Here is a 17961-nt window from a genome sequence, read left to right as displayed (position 1 = left end):
TCCAGCCCGGCGCTGGGGAAAGGGTGTTCTGCGAATGCTGGGCTCCTCTCCCACAAACTGGGCACGTTTTCAGGTGGTTTCTCTCTGCCGCTCTCAGCTCCCCGGCTCTCCCCCACCGCCAGCCCGTCCAAGACCTGTCGGTCACGCAGCCCAAAACCAAGCTGCTCTGTGAGGTCCGTGGATGACAGAGGCTCCTTCCAGGGTATTTTTTTCCCCTTCCTTTCGCGGTTAAGATCCTCAGCCTGTCCTCTCTCTCACCCCCACCCCCGTTGTTTTTCGGGGCTGGTAGAGAGTGTTGTCTAGAGAGGAAACCATTTGGGTTTTGAAAGGATGCATTTCACTCTTCCCTTTAACCTCTTGCTTTTCTGGTTGCTGCAGCCTGCCATGTGGTAACGCTGAAGCGGGAGTGGCAAAGAGAGTATTTGCGGGGGGTGGGTGGGGGAACAGAGGGCAGGGGAAAAGAAAGAGTAATGAGGAAAGCAAAGGGTTAACCGTGATTTCTTTTAATTGAACTCCAGTTCTTGTGGCCCTAGGCAAGGGGGGACCTGACCCCGCTAGCAGCATCCAGATGTGCTGCTCTCCGGGGACCCCGGCGCAGACCCCTGGATTGTAAAGCAGACAGGGGGAGGACGGGGGTGTGGGGAGAGGGAAGGCGGTGGGGCTGTCCCCTCTGCTCCCCCCCTTTCACCTCCTGGCTGCAGACGGCCTCAATCGCTGGCAAGCAGCAAGCCAAAACCTCCAGGTCTGGTCACGTTCAGTCCCGTGTCTGCATCTGAACTAAAAAATTGTAGCTGAATTGATGAGGCTAATTTCAGAGGAGGGGGAGGGAGGGGAGGGAGGGGCAAGGGGGGATCTACAGCTCTCTCCTGCCAGCTCTGGTCTTGGAGAAATAAAGTATTAATAAGGCATCTCTGCCGCAGCCGAGTAGAAACACTAGTGGCATTATTGCATTTCCCTTTTGGAAGGGGCGGGTGCAGAATAACTTTGGATATAATTTTGATATCCCCCCCCCCCCCCCCCCCGTGGTTGGACTAAAGACAGGGGGAAACAAAAAGACTGGACACAACTGGCACTGGACAAGGTAATCCTCTCCATCGAGAGATCTGACGTGCAGGGGTGTCCTCCTGCCTTGACACTATTCTTTCTTGGCTTCACCCTCCTTTTTTATTCCACCCTCCGCTCTTTTCCTCGGTCTGCAGCCGTTTGCAGAAGTGGGGCATAAAAGGACGCCCAAAGCGTTGCATGATGTGTTCCGCTGTTAGCCGCTTGTTATTTTTGCAAGGGGTGTGTGTGGGGGGAAGCGGGTGAGCTGTACAGGCGGGTATTGTCTCCTTTCCTCGGGTTCTTTGGAGGGTTTCAGCTTTTCCCGGAAAAAGGAAAGCGCGTCGCTTTTTTTCTGGTGATCGCTCCCGTTTGAATGAAAGAGATTGCACGTCAGGGGCTCGCCAGGTCTAAAATGAGATTTGAAGGCTGGTGGTTGGGGTTTTGCAGTGCCCATTCCGACACGGCATCCAGGAATGGAAAATGCAGCTGATCTGACAATTATTGTAAATTTTTGTCACTTTTAGCTTATAAAGTGGGCTGGGCTTTTTTCCCCCCCTAAGTGGGGTTTTAACAGCTTAGCGAGAAACTCTCACTGTGAGAGGAGGCTGGGGAAAGTACTCCCAGCCCCTGGGGTGAAATGGATGGACTTCCATCCATCTCAGTAGCTTTGCTTCAGAGCCCGATATCCCAACCCTCGAGAGGACCGGGAGAGAAGGGTGAAAGTGGAAAAGAGCCTCCGCTTCCCTGCAGCCCCATTTCCAGCCTGTGTTTAATTGCTGGAGTCGTTCGTCTGTCTTGCATTATTGCACTTACCGCTCATTTCTGGCAGGGACTGGACCCTCGTCTCACGCTCCGTGCTGAGAGGCGTGAAGGAGAGGGGCCGAAGTATGTTCTAAGTACGTTTTAATCGCCAGACTTTTTATTTTCTCTCTCCGCCTGCCGCGACCGAATTGTATTTACGGTTTTCTCTCCTTAATTTTTTTGCCTGTGACTGGAAAACGCATTAATAAAAAAATCTGTGGGAAGAGACGGAAATTCAGTGAGTCAGGCTAAAGAGCTGCTCCAGCCAAAAAAAAAAAAAATAAAAAAAAATGCAAAAAACACGTTAAACTAAACTGTGGGATGACACACGGCGCTCGCTAATACGGTCTGGGGTGCAAGGCAAGGTCTGCGTTGGACTGGCTGCCCTAGCGACAAACGAGCTGACAGAGGTAGCTATTGTTCTGCCCCTTCTTATCTAAATGGAGCAAATATCCTGTATGTAAAATATATATATTTTCATCAAGAAGGCAGGACCAGTGGAGAGACGAAAGTTTCCTCCTCGAGTGACTTCACTTCCCAAAATTAGCAGAAAAAAACGTTTCATCCGGTTAACTGTCTTTTTCGCTCTGCTGCAACAACCAAAGTTAAAAAAAGAGAGAGACAGAGAGAGAGGGAGGGAGGGAGAGGGAGAGAGGAGGAGAGGGGATACAGAGCGAAAAGCAAACCCGCTGGCAGGGCAGGGAGAGCAGCGAAAATAGAAGGATAAAAAACTTCAGGAGGCTTCGGTTGCAGGCTAAACCGGGTCAATGTGTGGAATATTGCTGGTACCGGCTGGAAGTTATTCTAGATGGACGGCACTATTAAGGTAAGGGGGGCAGAGGGGCTGGGGGACCCCTCCGGCGGGGCGGGGGCGCTGGGCAGGGGCGCGGGGCCGGGGTCGGGCTCCGTCCCCCCGCCCCGCAGCGGCCGGGGCTCTCCCCTCCGCCTCCCCGCCGCGCGGGGGGCTCTGCAGCCGGCTTCGGCGGGGCGGTGCGGGGCCAGCCGCCGGGCTGCCCCCGCGGAGGGGCCGAGCAGGGTCCGCGGGGACCTGGCGAAAGGCGGTGACAGCTCCTGCCCGCGGGGCTCCGCGCCGCCCGGGGCTGCGAGGCGCCGCGGGGAGCGAGGGGGCCCGGGCCGGCGGCGAGCGCGGCTGGGAGGCGGTGGCGGCCGGAGGGGCTCCGGGCTGGCCCCAGATGTGCGCCCCCGGCTCTGCTTTCCTCGCCTGGCCCCGCTTGAAATGCGCTGCCCGTTCTGGTGGTCGCCCGCGCGTGTCCTCCGGCAGTTTGTTTCTTTTTTTGGGGGTTGGTTTTTTTTTTTGTGGGGGGGGGGACGGGACGGGACGACCAGCGAGGGACAGGGCGGTTTGGAGGAGAAACATCACCCTCGCTTGGGGCGAGTCATGGGGAAGGGGAAGCAAAGAGTGTGGTAAAAAACCACGAACATAACCAACCTCTGGTGGCCTTGAGCAACGGAGGACGCTGCTGGAACTTGGAGAGCGGCTCCCCCTCCTTCCCCTCATCCGAGCGGCCGGTCCTTCGGCCTCTGCAAAGATAAACCAAGCCTCTTCCAAGCCCCTTGAGGTGACTCGCACAGTTTCTCAAATCTTAGACAGCAGAAGGTTGGCTTTCCGGCTTTGGGGGACCCTTGTGCAGTTCTTACGGGCTCTTCTTGAGGGAGCTCTATAGTACAGAAGCAGCCTGAAACAGAAGAGCCTTGAAGGGAGAGGCTCTGTGGGTGTGTTTGGGTTGGAGGATTTCGAAAGATGCCTATCGCCTGGGTGGGGTGTTGATCTCTTCTTAAAAGTTGTCTCTTTTAAATTTTTTTTTATTTTTTTTTTATTTTTTGCTGACCCAGGGAGAAAGATGCTGCAAACTGGCAGGAACTGAAACTTTCTCCCTTAGATTGCAGCTTGTGACAAGTGCACTGTTTGGAAGGGTCTTAAAAGAAGGGGGAGGGAAGGAGATGGGCAGGAAGAGTAAATGGAAAGAAGAAAGAATGAGGGAAAGAAAGGGTGAATGTCAGAAAGGAAGAGAGAAAGCAGGAGTGTTGAAAGCACAAAATTTGGGAGATATGGCAGGAATAAGACATGTTTCCCCTACCACCTCCTCAGATCTGTAGTAAAAGTAACCTGGGCCTCATTCAGGATAAGTTTAGTGCACCACAACCTTCTTTGATTTGTAGAGCCCTAAATACTGTGCAGTGAAAGTGCAGAAATTTCCCATCTGTACATTTGCAGTGGTGCACACATGGACTTGCTTTTCTGCTCAGGCCACGAGCCTCCCTGCACCATCCTCTGAAAGGTGCTGAAGTATTCCCATGGCCCACGTAGCTCATGGTGCCTACTGGGAGCTCCTCCTCTCCCTACTCACCCCGTGTTGCAAGGTATTATTGCTACCCCACTGCCCCCAGTTTGGAGATGAGGAACTGCGACAACTTGGCAGGGAGGCTTACAGTCATGTTGGGGAGGCTGTGGCGAAAGGAGGAACTCAGCCACATCCCAGGTCACTGCCCTGGCTCCTGGATCTGCCCGCCAACTGCTCTGCAGCCTTTTCTCATATTGTCCTGCTTTACCTGCAATCCAGAAATAATTTTTTAGCTGTTTGAGCTAAGAGAGATGGGATCCAGATACACCAGTCTCCTCCTGGGTTCATTTACTGAGCAGTTCCAGGATCATCAGCAAGCTGCTGCAGGTCCCCATGTCCTGCTTGCCACCTTGTGTAATTTACACCTTTTCTGTACCATGCATTTAGATCACTGCTCCTGTAGTGTACTCAGGATTATCTGAGACTTCTTGCCAATTTCTTAGCAGGGAGAAAAAGAGTGGCTTCCCAAGGAATATCAAACCTGACAAACCAGACAGATTTGCTGCAGCTCACCACTAAAAGGAAGGGGTTAGGCCACTTTGCGCAGCTTGTCTCAGGTGAAGGGCAATGGGAGAGGATGTGGCTTGAGATGCTTACATGTTTTTAATGTGCTGAGCTCTATATATAACCTGTGCTTCAGGGTAGGTTTTCTAAATTCTAAAACATAGTAAAGCAAACCCGTACTGTATCCAGAGGAAAGCAATTTAAAAACAATCGTACCCTTAGGTCTGCTCTCCTGTAGGGTATACGCATTGATTTATCTAAAGCTGTGTGGGGAAATAACATAGCAGAAAGATGCACATAAGTGACTAGAGAGCAAGAAAAACAGAGAAAAAGGCTCTTCCATTACCTAAAGCAAGAACACAGTGAGCAAGTACCAGATGAAATCTGTGTACTGGCATGGTTAAGAAGTGCTTCCCTCCATAAACTCAGAAATATACCTGCCTGTGTAGAAGATAAATGCTATGCAGCACAGGAGAGATATGGCAGAGGGCTATGCATTCCAGGTGATTGCTTTCTTGAGCAATTTAAACAAGAAGAAGTGACTCTTCTTTTCAAGTCTACGCAAAACTATTCCATGGACTAATTGTTTTAATTGAGCCAAAACCTTTAAACTGCACGCTTGGCAGATGCAAAAGGATTCTGAGTCTAGTCTACTCTAAAAATCTCTTGCTTCATTCTGCAATCTCCAGTATTTGGTACTTTCCTCTTAATCTTTTTGTGCCATTCAGAAACAGTTTAATAACAGCCTCTCTGATGGCTGGTTTTGCCTCTGTGGAATAACTTAACTGCAAACCTGCTCAACTGCAGGGTAACTTTGCAGTAAAGGAGTAAGTCCACTGTAGCCCTGAGCTGTCCTAAGGGTTCGCCTGGGGAAACAGCATGGGCAGAAAACATGTGGTCAGGATGATCCTGGGCTACATTTGTGTCCACAAAGTGGACACTGTGCACAAGTGTCAAGTGAAGTTGTTTTCAGAGCTTTTTAACCCCAAACTCAGGGAATTCCATGAATATAACCATGTATTGTGGGATCAGCTTGGGACTGTAAGTCATCTTTCCTCATCATGCACTGACTTACATCACATAAAATATTGCTTAGCCAATGCACATGTCCAGAATGCGTTTTCATTTCTTCACAAATAATTATTTATCTCAAGGAGGATTACGTCACTGACTGAGGAGGCAGGAGGCAACTTTTGCTGCATTCTTCAAATAATCTACTTAATACCTGACACAGAACATGGACTGGCTAGCTTGAGAAGTGACCTCTAGAGCAATGCTCTGAGGTCTTTTATGGAAAAAGAGATGCAGCAAATCTTTATTAGTTCATTTCCATATTTGGTTCATATGCTGTGAACAAGGCTTGCAGAAGATGATTGGGAGCCAGTGAAACTCAGGACAGCTGGTGTTAGCACTAATTTTAAGCAGTCAATAACATTTTTATTGTATGCCTCCAGATACTTCAAATCACATCTTCTTTGGGCTAACATCCCGCTTTGACTTAATTTACATTGTGTTTAGGGGGTTTGGATTTTATTGCCTCAAATTAAATCAAAAACGGTACATCTAATCTCAGCAAGATGCCCATGCATGGACTTCCTCACAATAACAAATTGTGTGGTTTCAAACTGGTTTAATTGTTTCAGTTCCACTTTACATGTGGACAATAATTAAAGTAAATATACTTGCTGAAGCCCGACTGTTAATAAAAAAGCACATTTTGTGCAACTGCTGCTTTCGTTCTGTGAAAACATGTTTGTCCTTATGTTCTGGAGATAAGAGAGAGATGATCTGAAGGGCATTCAATGACAATTTTGCTTTACTCAAGGAGATAACCATACTTTTTTCCTTCCATGAGAAGACATGTATGTTGGTGTTGCTATAGCAAAGGGTGGGGTAGGGTTTCTATTGCAATCACTGCTTCTTGTCATTTGTGAACTGTAGGCGTTCGCCTCCTGTCCTGAAACTTGGCCATCAAGATCTCGAACTAAGAACATATTTCCTTTTTGAGCAAGCTTAAATGTCTGTTTTGCCATTTTTAAATTGCCCTGGCTTTGGCCCTTTAGAGATGGCCTTTCCTGGCAAAAAGGCATTGACTCCTAGGGCAAGACTTTTAATCTCCAGACTGGAAAAAGAAAAAAAAAATTACAAAGATATTTGCTCACTGGAGAATTTCCATGTTGCTGTCCCTCAAAAGCAATTTTGAACAAAACCATCTGAAATTTCCAAGGCATAAATGATGATATTCCCAGATACCTTGGTCCCTATTCAGGTGACATTTGTCTTGCGTAATAGCTTTCTCATATGCAACAGCAAAAACCTGTTAGGAATGTTTTGTAGTTGGGATATTTTTATAATGCTACTTTATTTTCCCTCCAAGATTTGTAGGCAACTACATGCCTTTTGCCTTAGTATGAGCTTCCAGTCACACCATAGTGCTGGGTGCTGTCGGCTTGAGGTGTTCAGTGCTAACTCCCATTTGCAAGTAAAACACTGGGAAAATCTTTTCAGAGTCTGTAAACTGAGTAGCTCTGCTGCTTGTAGTAGAATTGTTCCTGCTAAGGGAAGGAAAATTAGTCTGCAGCAAACCTAATACACAACAAAACAGTGCAACTGCTTAGACTTTAGGCACTTGGGGTTTCACTCAGAGGCTTTAAAAAGGTGCTGAGAGCCTTGTATAGTTTCTCTCTACCACTGTGGATTTTACCTTAACAGGATGTGGTCACTTGAAGTAGTAGCATGCGTGTCTTGAGGATTTCATGCTTTTATTTTAGTTATTTATTTTAATTTTGTGATGCAGAGACTCAGCTTCTGTCCTTGCAGCATTTCTTCTAAGCAGAGTTCTGCTGGAGTCTTGGTGTGTAGGAGTACTATGCTTTGGAGTATTATGAGGCAGGGACAGAAATCAAGAGAAGCAAACGGGAAGGTGGCACCTCAAAGTGAGATCTTAGATGACATTCTGATAGGGTGAGATATGCTGGGGGAAGGGCATTTATAGCAATTTTTGCAGAAAATAGAGTTTATTTTCTTCAGGTCTCTCCTTCCTGGTCTGAGAGAAAGCTTTGCTCTTGATATCAGCTCACAACTTCTCAGAAGGATCAGGCCTAGAACTTAAAAACATACAACCTCATGGCACAGAGCATCTTCCATTCTTTTTCTCCCCCTGAAACTTCAGCATGTAAGTTCTTTTACAGCATCTCATAAGCTGCCTTTGAAAAATGAAAAATTCTCACTCTGCTTCAGTTTACTTGACCATTTAAAGAAAGACCTTATGTCCCATTTCAGTGCAAACATGCAAAAGCAGGAAAATTAAAGGAGCCAAGGGAGCCTTAACTTCAGATTTTCAGATATTTGTGGGTTTGTTAAACACCTAATGCTGCAGAAACATGGTGTTAGTACTAGGGTGTGCATGAATGTGTGTATGGCTTACCTATAAAAAACGGGTATGATACATAAAGCTTAGCTCTACAACCTGGTTTGAAGCCAATTTCCCCCCAAATGTAAAATTATCTTCAGATCTTTTGTTCTGAATTGAACAAATTATTTCCAGTGCCTGTGCCTCTCATGTGCTCTCATGCACATGTGAACACAAGCACACAGTGCACATGTAGCACTGGCATGTAAAAAGAGCTGCCTGCAGCGCACTTCTCAGTTATACAAAGCCCTGTCACACTTCCATGGGTGATGCCCAAGAATACTTTCTGAGTGAACAAATGTTTTCGTACAAGGCTGTGAGTGCATATTTATAGCTGTTTTTGAAAATACAGACTAAAATATCACCACACAAATGTGGTTTTCTGCCTTCTTCTGGAAATAATTTGCATGATGGCAGACCAAAGTCCTTGCTAACTTGCATGCTGTGTTATCACAAACACCCGGGCAGTCAGGTCAAGTAACTTATCACCAGCCTAAGTTGTATGAACAGCAATGTATGGTACAGGACAATCTATAATCACTCTACTGAGTTCCAGATATCAAAGCCTTCAAAATGTTAATGCATCTACTGCTGATTTTCTTTCGTCCTCTCATTAACCAGGCCACATAATTACTGATGCGTATCTACGCAGCTAGTAACACTGATCTAGAAACTTGCCTCTTGTAGTAAAGCCACAAACGTTATCTCCCTCCTCCCCCACCTCCGCCACCAAAAGCTTTTCCTTTAGCTGTAAGACAGAGACCTAAACAAAAGGGATGTATGCTACTGTATGTTACTGTTGAAGACATGTAAGTCCAGCTTGATAAACTTTCTGCTTCTCCAGCAACCAATACCACCAAAGGCAAAACTTTAAAATAATGACCTGACAGGGACCATCAGTATTTGATATCAGAGACACTTTAAGTTACCAAATTCTGTTTTGCCTTCATGTTTTGAAGCCAGGGCCCTAAAAATAGGTATGTAGGTGCATATTTATCTAACCGAGCGAGCAGCTTGATTTGTAAAGGTGCTGGCAGCCTGTAACTCGCATTAGCTTTTGAAAGTAACCGTTCCCTCCGAAAATCAGCCTGCTTTCTAGGTGCTTAACAAAGTATTTTGAAAGTGTTAAGATCTGTGGAACTGGCTAAGAGGCACCGAATATACAATTCTCAGTGGAATAGATGGGAGAAGTAAGGCTAAATCCCACAGGTGTCCTGCAAAATCTCAGCCTTTTCTTCAGTGTTGGTATGATGCTGCAAAGAAAACAACTCTGGCTCTTCATGTGTATCAAGTATTCTCTCTTTTCTTGATTTTTTTTCTAAAATACAGTCAGAAACACAGCTCAGTAGAGGCTCCTGTAGTAAATGTCATAGATACAGCTAAGCTTACCTGTTTCTGCTCTTCCAGCATAGGCTAACCCAGAGCTCAACTGACTACAGTAAAGGAGTAAGAAACAATAATAATAAAAAAATTATAACCCACACACACCCCAGCCCAACAAAGCTGCATACCCAGGAACTGAACGTTAACATACCGGCCCACACTTGTCAGTCATGAAGAGGGAGTGAAAATAACATAACGGGCAAGAGAGTCTTTAATTAGTCATTTGCCAATTTCTCACTCAGCAAAAAACTGCCCTTCTTAACTAATGCTGGTTTTGATCTGAGGGGAGGAGATAAATCAGCAAGAATACAGTTTTTTAAGCTGGTTGATGAGTGAAAAAAAGAAACTGGAGTGAGGTCTGGTGGGGTCAGTGGAAGGTGTGGTGAGTTCAGGAAACCGATTTTGGTATGATGAGAAAATTCTTATTTGAATGTTTTTTTATAGCAGCTTTTTTTAAAAAAAGAAGATAAGGAAAAGATTAGGAGAGGTTAAAATACCCTTTTTACAGCTAAAAGCAGAATTTGGCTCTCTGGTTTCTTCTGAATAGCTCTTCTTGTTGTTCCAAGCTTGATTGACTTATAACTGCATCTGAACCAACCTCACATCAGTTCCTTTTTATCAGCCAAAGTGAGACTTCCTGTGCTCCACAGTCTGGTTTCCTGATGTGTTTCCTTTTTCCTTTTAACAGAACAAAGGAAACTGTAAAGTCCTCCACTGCTCCTGTTCCAGATCTCTTTGGGACTTCATATACTGTTAGCATCGAACATTTGCCTAATTTTTTTTTTTTTTCCTGGCCAGTCTGAGTCAGGCTGCCTAGAGTGATAGTGCCCTCTTCATATCTACTTGAGTTTTGCATTGCCAGCTGCAGAGGGGCAAGATGTTGCTGTTGAAATGAAGCCACTTCCAGAGCAGTGGGTAGCCACCATGCTTTAGTCTACCAAAGTAAAGCATAAAAGGAAAATCTTGGCCAAAGACTCTGCATGTTACTAGAGGTACAGGATTTTTAATATTCTGCTAAAGGAAATAATCAGACATTGAGATCTCATGGATTTGCACTGGCTTGTATGTGTGAACTTGGTATTTGAACTTGGGACTGCTGGAACTTTGTGTTCTGAAGTACGTAGACCACTGGCAGAAATGTTCCCCAAAATGGTTACATGTACACAGCATGGATGGCATTGCCCTAGCTCATACTGGAAGTGGCAGCCCCATACCTTTCAACAGGAATAATTCTCTTAAACCACCACACTGAATAGCAGTTACTCTCTTCTTACAACTGTTTTCCCTTTAGCTGTTAATGGGGATGCAGTTCTATTTCAGTCCTGCCAGTCACATTAGAACATGCTATGGATAGGAGAGCTTCGATGCAAAATCCAAATTCCACCATGCAGTAAGGAGCCTGTCCCTTGGGAAAGTGTCTTTTTCCCCAGCTACTGCCCCACCCCCCCAAGCATACTGTTTTGCTGAGATGCACCGTCCCTTCATAATCTCCACATGGCAGAGCTGATCCTTTTTCCTTATAAGAATACAAGGTCTTGTTCACTTCAATGACAAGAATCACTTGTCTTCTTGTTCAGACAGAGGAACAGCATCTCAGATCAGGACTGAGTAGATGCCTACAAAAGTGCTTCTGAACACAACTTAAAGCAACTACAGACAAGAGTTAAGTGCAAACATGGGCCTGATTCTGAAAAATCTCACCATCTATCTGCAAATTCCCACTGAAATCAGTGTAATTTGTTCATGCTTAGAGTTTACCCATTTATCTGAACCACCAGAGCTCAGGAAGCTTAGAAAGGAGAGGGGAAAGTGCAGATTGAGCTGCCTATTGCTGCCTGTTGGCTCTCTGCACATGGAGGCAAAGTGAATTTGCAAGTTCAGCCTGTCCAGAACAGGTAGCCTATATCCAAGGTTCATTCATCCAAACCTTCAACATTCAGGATCAGTGGAATATGGAATAGGATAAAAGATTCTGGACTTGACCTGATTTCTATATATGCCTTTATGTATGTATGTATGTGGTGGGTAAACTTGAAAGGGTGGCCAGAGATAGTGGTTAAGACAGCCTGAAGCAGCAGAGGGTTACTGCACCACATCAGTTAACAAGGTGTCAGAGTTTCCAGGGAGCCCTGCTCACCCAAGCCTAAGGGAGGAGCAGGAGCTATGTTACTTTAAGGAAGGAAAAGAATTAACATCATTGCGCTCCTACAGAATTGTCTTTCTGCAGGGTTCAGCATGCTGATTTGAGGTTTTCTCATGTAATAACAGAATCCTATGCCTTTATATTGAAAAATGTCATTTTTAATCAAATAACTTTGGATTACCTATGGAAAGGTATCAGAAAATTATATCCCTTCTGTAAAATTGAGAGGAAAATCAAGGAACTTTCGCCTTTTCTGCTGTGTTCTGTTTATGGAACAATTTCTATACAGTATAATTCAATTTCCATAAAAACTCCATTGATTTAATCCTTATTAAATTCTGAGGATTTGTCCATGAGGGTTGTGTTGCAGATCAGCCTTTAGGACTGACTCCTGATTAGAACCAGAAGTTATGACTCGTATGATTAATTCCTTGTATTATGGTAGTTGTCCCTGGAGGCTCCCACCAAGACGAAGCATGGCACGTAGATGGAATAAGAGCTCATAATCTAAGAAGGCAAAGAAAACAGCCGCCCAAAAACAACTAGGATATGAAATGCAGGAAGCAACTGGTTACTCAGCAAGTCACTGTCAGAGATGCAGAGTCCTGGTGGCCGTTAACAAGTTCCTGGCATTAGGATTGCCCAGGAATTTGTAGCAGAGTGTGGACCTTAACATCCTTACATGCATTTTATCACTGATACGCAGAAAAATCACTAGAGCCAGAAAGTATTGATACTTGTACAAGCTCAAAAGCTGGATAAATCACCACTTATAAATTGATCCTGAAAGACTGAAAGTTATTTTGAGTAGATATCACAGTTGCTGTGGATACTTTTGAGGCATAATGAGGATCTAGATTACAGTCTGTGTAACTCATAGTCCTTCAGAGATGGTTTGCTGCAGCAAGAATAATTTTTCTAATGATGACACTCCTAACCCGAACTTGCTCGCAAAATTCATGTGATGTGTGGTAACAGCCTTCCTTAATTAGATCTAATATGCATGTGTATAACTTTCCACAGCACAAATATTTATACTTCAGTGATATTTCTACGAGTCATAAACTAATACATCTGACCATTAGAAGCAACTAGGCTTTAAAATAAGCATGTACTGACGTGATTTGTTAGGCAAGAACTCTCAGTATCATCCTGCAAATACTGCCAAAATTGTCTGTAACGGCTCCACAGTGACAAGAAAAAGAATGATTGTATGTTAAGTGAGGAACTGACACACAGAGCAAACCAGTGTGTCTTATCAGGATCTGGGGTGCACATATTTAATTGCACATATTTCTTCTGTATCCTGTTTTATACCAGACAAGCATGTGTGCAAATTTTGTGTGTGGTACATTTTATCCAAGTGATCGTGAATCCCTTGTGACACTAAGATTGTACTTGAAATCTGAGATGTCTCTAATAAGCCGAAGGGAAACTGCTACCATTGCCATGGAATTTGGCCCAAACTCCAGCTCCTCGTCCCCCTGCCACAGAGCGAGCGTCTGTGCAGAATCTCACAGTACCTTGTTTTTGTGCTGCAATCTGCCTTCCTGCATAAAGTGGAAGAAGGAGCACGGGTAGGTCCAGATTGAAAAGTGCGACTTCTTACACATGCAAAGTTTTACAAGGGAAGATCTGGAACAAGGCTTTGCCATGGCACCTTCTAGTCCTTTTCTCCTGAAAAGCAGCTCTGTCCTCCCTTTGACAATGATTCTGGGTCCTCCGGATTTTGAGTAGTGTTACATGGAAGCTGTGTAAAATACTTACCCAATATGCATCATCACATGACACTTTTTTGGTAAGAAAAGGGTATATCCATTTTTAACTCTGAGCCCCAACAAACTCATGCCTGGGACACACATTTTCTGCAAGTCAGTATTAAAGATGACTCTGGTCTCTGTTCACTTTCCTGCTTTCTGCAGGGCACCCAAAACCCAGCTTTACAGTTTAGGAGTCCTTTCCACAGCACTTCCAAAGCAGTGGGCAGAGGTTTTAACGAAAAGATAGAGTTTATTCCCTTTAGAAAGAGAAAGGAACGCACTGAAGTTCAAGCTTGCTTGCAGCGAATCCTCTGGAATTGCACCACTGTATCTGAGAGCAGATGTTTTCTCATTTTCACAGAATATGGGGTGGTCATTAATGGATGGAATAAGTTTGCAGTTAGTTCCTTGCTCTTCATTTTTGGTATTCTCATATGTCATCTCTACTTCAGGAAGGATATAATTATGGCTGATCGTTCATGTTAGGAATTATTTGTGCTACAGTAGTGCCTAGAGACCAGAGTGATCCCTGTTGTGCTAAGCAGTGTATGTAACAAGAGATTCTTCTTCAAAATTCCTTAGGAGTGAAGAAAAGTTAAGGCACTTAATTTGAACTCCAGAGTGGAAGCAATTCTTGAGCTTCAGTCTCTGCTGTCAGACATGACCATGTTCTATCATTCCTTTCCCGAAATCTTCAAGGTTTCTGTGAAGGATGGATGGATTTTCTTTCCACAAGCACTGCTTCCCATTGAAAAGTACTTCTGTAACACCTTCATTCTGAGGTTTGAATACTTTCTTCTGATTTTGGACCGACATTTGCTCATGACTGATTCATGCCTTTTTCATGCCAGCATCACTAGCTTAAACAGCACTTTCCCTTCCCTGACGTTATGATCCCAGTGTATTTACAGACCACCGCCATACCTCCCTCTACCTTTGTTTTGATGGGATAAATGAAAATTTTCTTTCTGATAAATGAAATAATGAAATAATCTCTTTCATACCCAGCCCTTCTTGCAGTTATTCCTTAGCCCTCAGCTGCACCTGTTCCCGTTTGCATTTGTCTTTTCTCAGCATGAGTCAGTGGAGTGGCACACGCTGTTCCCAGTGCTTGGCATTAACACTCACTGGAAGAACCTTCCCTGATGCAATTCTGGGATTGCAATTTGGTTGTTGGTTTTTTTTATTTGTTTATTTCTGGTGAGTCAGAAAAATCTGTGAGCAGTTAGTTCACTCCGGTCTTTGTCCTTAGCTGTGCCCAACCTGGTTCTGTTAAGTTCTGCCTGTTCTGCCACAGGTTTCCTGTATGAGTTCAGGCATTTTGCTTAATCTCTCTGTATTTCAGTTTCTTACCTGTAGAAGTAAGAAAATGCTTCCTTTCCTCTCTGCCTTGTCTGGCTGATTTGGAGTATATCTCTTACAAGATGGGACTTCAGTTCTATTCACAAGCAGCAGCTACAGTGATCTCAGTGCAAGCATGTCCTGCAATGTAATGTAATGAACAGAAAGAAAGCCAGTGGTTCTTGCCATTATGTTCTTTATTAATATTCAATAACCTTCTACCATGTTCCTGAGATATGGGTATAGTTATCAGTTTTTTGGGTCATGCATTTATTGTAATGTGGGTCTGTAGCACTGAAGCTGTGACAGGCAGGTATGTTTTCCCTTAGATCAAAGATCATTCTGAGCTGTCGAGAAGGAGTAAGAAGGGTGTGAAGTCCAATAGGTTTTCCAGATTTTTGCAGCAAGTGCCCTGGACTGCCTGGTCCAGCAGAGTATGTGCATGCGCCTGTGAAGCTGCTCCATTGATTCATACACAGAGCACATGCACACAGCTAAAATTTCAACTAGGCCTAAATACCAGATGGTTTCTTGCATAAGCCAAACTTTTATGTGTTTTAAAAAACAGCAGCCAGTAGATGGTCAGGACCCCACTCCGATTGCCTATTTCTTCCATTGATTTCTTACCAATTTTTTTTCATACTTTTGCAGCTCTAGGACTGGTAGTTTGAAAACTAGCAGCTGCAGACTTCCAAAAATAAAAAAAGAATTAATTAATTAACATAACCCTAAACCACAGAAACCCTGCCTTATGAGCAGCACTTTTCTCACCACACACTGTTCTGTGCCAGCCTGAAGGAGGTTAGCTGACATGCCATGCAGACATGTTTTGAAATGTGTGATGTTGAAGGGTTGTGTACACCAGCAGAGAGGGAAGCTTGTATGTAACAGGTCTGTGTAGCAAAGCAGCGGAAACAGAGTGGGCTGTGAAAAGAAATGCCTCCAAGTCCTGACAGACCGTTCTCCCAAATGCTGCCCAGGTCTTTCTTCACCCAGGTTTTGCCCAGGTCATGACATGAGCGACACCAGCTATTTTCAGGTCCCGAGGGCTCAGCTCTGCAGGGACAGCCCTCCCTTGCTGAGATGAACCTCCATGATAAGAAGGTGCATGCTTTTTTTGCAGCCTCTTCTACCACACAAGAACCACCCTCTGGTTCCCTCCCATTTACATCACTACTTCAAGATGTGTCTTTCTAAGCCCTCCTCCACCTTGCATGGGCACACATTCACAAATACACGAGTGCTTGTACACTACCTCTGTGAACTTATGTCTTTAATAGCAAGAACAAGTGTGTGTACAATCTTTAACAAAGATTATCAGGCCTGCCACAGTTTTAATTCAGATAGCAAGTCCAAAAGCTGTAAGGAATTTAACTGTGTGGAGTGGACCATACATACCTGAGCGGTAGGTGTATCTGCAAATGAGCTTTGTCCCTGAAGCAGTGTTTGATACAGATGGTGTCGGCACATGCCGTGTTTATTGATACAAGGCTCAATGAATGTGCAACATACTAAGTAAATGAAGTGCTTTGAGTATCATCAGCTACAGTGGATAAAAGGAGCATGGTTCTTCTCTTACTCAGTATAAATTGCAGGTTCAACTGGTGGAGTTAAGCAAACAATTGAAAAATGGATCCCTTTCAGGCAATGCTGATTTTATATATGTATGTAAATATGCACCTTTTACATCTGTGCTGTTCCATTGACTCCATCAGAACTGACCTGGATTCAAATTAGGGTCAGTGGGGTGAGCAGGCCTAAATGACTGTCACTGTTGATTTCTGTAGCATCGCACATGTAAAATGCTTCAAAAGTAATTTTGCAAGACAAGTCTTTGACACTAGCCTTTCATCTGACTCTCTCTGTTACTAAACCAGGTACAGCAGTGACATGGATTCAGGCAGCTACATACCTGCTTATGGGCAGGATATTTTATCTGGGACTGATAAGGCATTGAAGTGGGGCAGGATGGCCAGCTCCCACACCCTGGTGGAACGGTACAAAGGAGCTCTGAAAGACAGCTTTGCTATAAGAGTTACAAATACGTTAGGAAAAAAACCCCACAACATTTTGTTTTTAAAACTTGAGATTATGATCCAGGACACTTGAATTCCACTCTGGGCTCTTGTGTACAACCGCAGGGAGCCACTGAACTCTCAGGCGGGACTGGTCATTCCCTGTTTCTCTCTCCTCTCTACCCAGACCATGAGCTCTTTGCAATAGGAGCCATCCTCAGAATATATTCGCCCAGTGCTAGCACAGGGGTAACTTGAGGTTTGCTCATCCTGAGTCAGGCAGTCAAGTATTTCACCAGAAATTATGTCCATTATGTGCACTTAGTCATAACAAAGAGTGAATAACCAACTTAATGGGTTATATAGATAAGGATACTTCTAGAAGAGAAACATGTCCAGAAACCTGAAATTATCTGTAGCAAAGTTTTCTTAGCATCTAAGATCATAATCAGTCATCTATTATTTAGTAAAAAGATAGAGAGGAAAGATCTCTCATCTGTTATCTACTCTGCTCAGCGGATAACAATAATGCTCACATGTCCCTTCTTTCAAAAAAGCTAGACTTTTTTGAAGAATGATGTTCAGATGTTAGAGCAAAAGCCTGCAAGCGGAGTCTCTTTGGATTTATTCCTCTTTCTTACCCAGAAACCCTGAGCAAATCATTAGCGGTTTCTATGCCTTGATTTTCCTAATTGTAAAATAATAATGGCTAATGCTCTTCTGAAAACTAGTTTTCTGTCAGCTGAAAACCGACAAATCTTCACAGCTTTGTAAGCTCTAGATAAAGAATGCTGTAGGTGCTTAAAATGTCACTAGAAAATCGTCTCTGAAATAAAGTTCAAAGCAGCTGGATGCAAGAGATGGAGTTTTTGCAACTATTAAAGGAAAGACACTATTTATAGGACATAAAATATTCTAGTCACTTATGAAACACAGAAAAAACCAGTCCCTGCTATGAAGCTCATATTGCACTAACAGAAATCTCATGCAACACATGTTGTATCGAGCTTGTATAGCTGCAGCCCCTCTGCACGAGCAGGAAGGGTGGTAGCTGCACCCCACCACTGGGTTTCTAGAAGCCTGTAGGAGAGCAGTGGCTGTCTCTGCTCAGTACTACACACTGTCATGGACATCTTTTTCTTTCCAGCCCCAATAATCAAAGATGCAAAGGTCACGTTAGCTGTCGGTTGGTTTT

The 17961-nt window shown here is 44.4% G+C and overlaps 1 protein-coding gene across 6 annotated transcripts in view; it reads left to right on the top strand.

Annotated features, from left to right (window-relative positions):
* FLI1 (Fli-1 proto-oncogene, ETS transcription factor) overlaps positions 1-17961 on the top strand; it is an 89374-nt gene that overhangs the window by 10982 nt on the left and 60431 nt on the right. The window contains exon 1 of one of the 6 annotated variants that reach the window (XM_037409691.1): positions 520-1081. The exons of 3 other annotated variants lie outside the window; for them this stretch is intronic. Coding sequence is in view for 2 of the 3 variants with exons in the window: in XM_037409690.1 (XP_037265587.1) it covers positions 2654-2671 (18 nt within the window). In the remaining variant the exon portion in view is untranslated. Of the gene's footprint in view, positions 1-519; positions 1082-2435; positions 2672-17961 lie in introns of those variants that run through there. 2 more of the 6 variants (XM_037409690.1, XM_037409688.1) reach the window with 2 other exon arrangements.

The sequence above is a fragment of the Falco rusticolus genome, chromosome 16, assembly GCF_015220075.1.
Source record: "Falco rusticolus isolate bFalRus1 chromosome 16, bFalRus1.pri, whole genome shotgun sequence".
NCBI classification, from domain to species: domain Eukaryota; kingdom Metazoa; phylum Chordata; class Aves; order Falconiformes; family Falconidae; genus Falco; species Falco rusticolus.
This window is presented reverse-complemented; position numbering and strand designations above follow the sequence as displayed.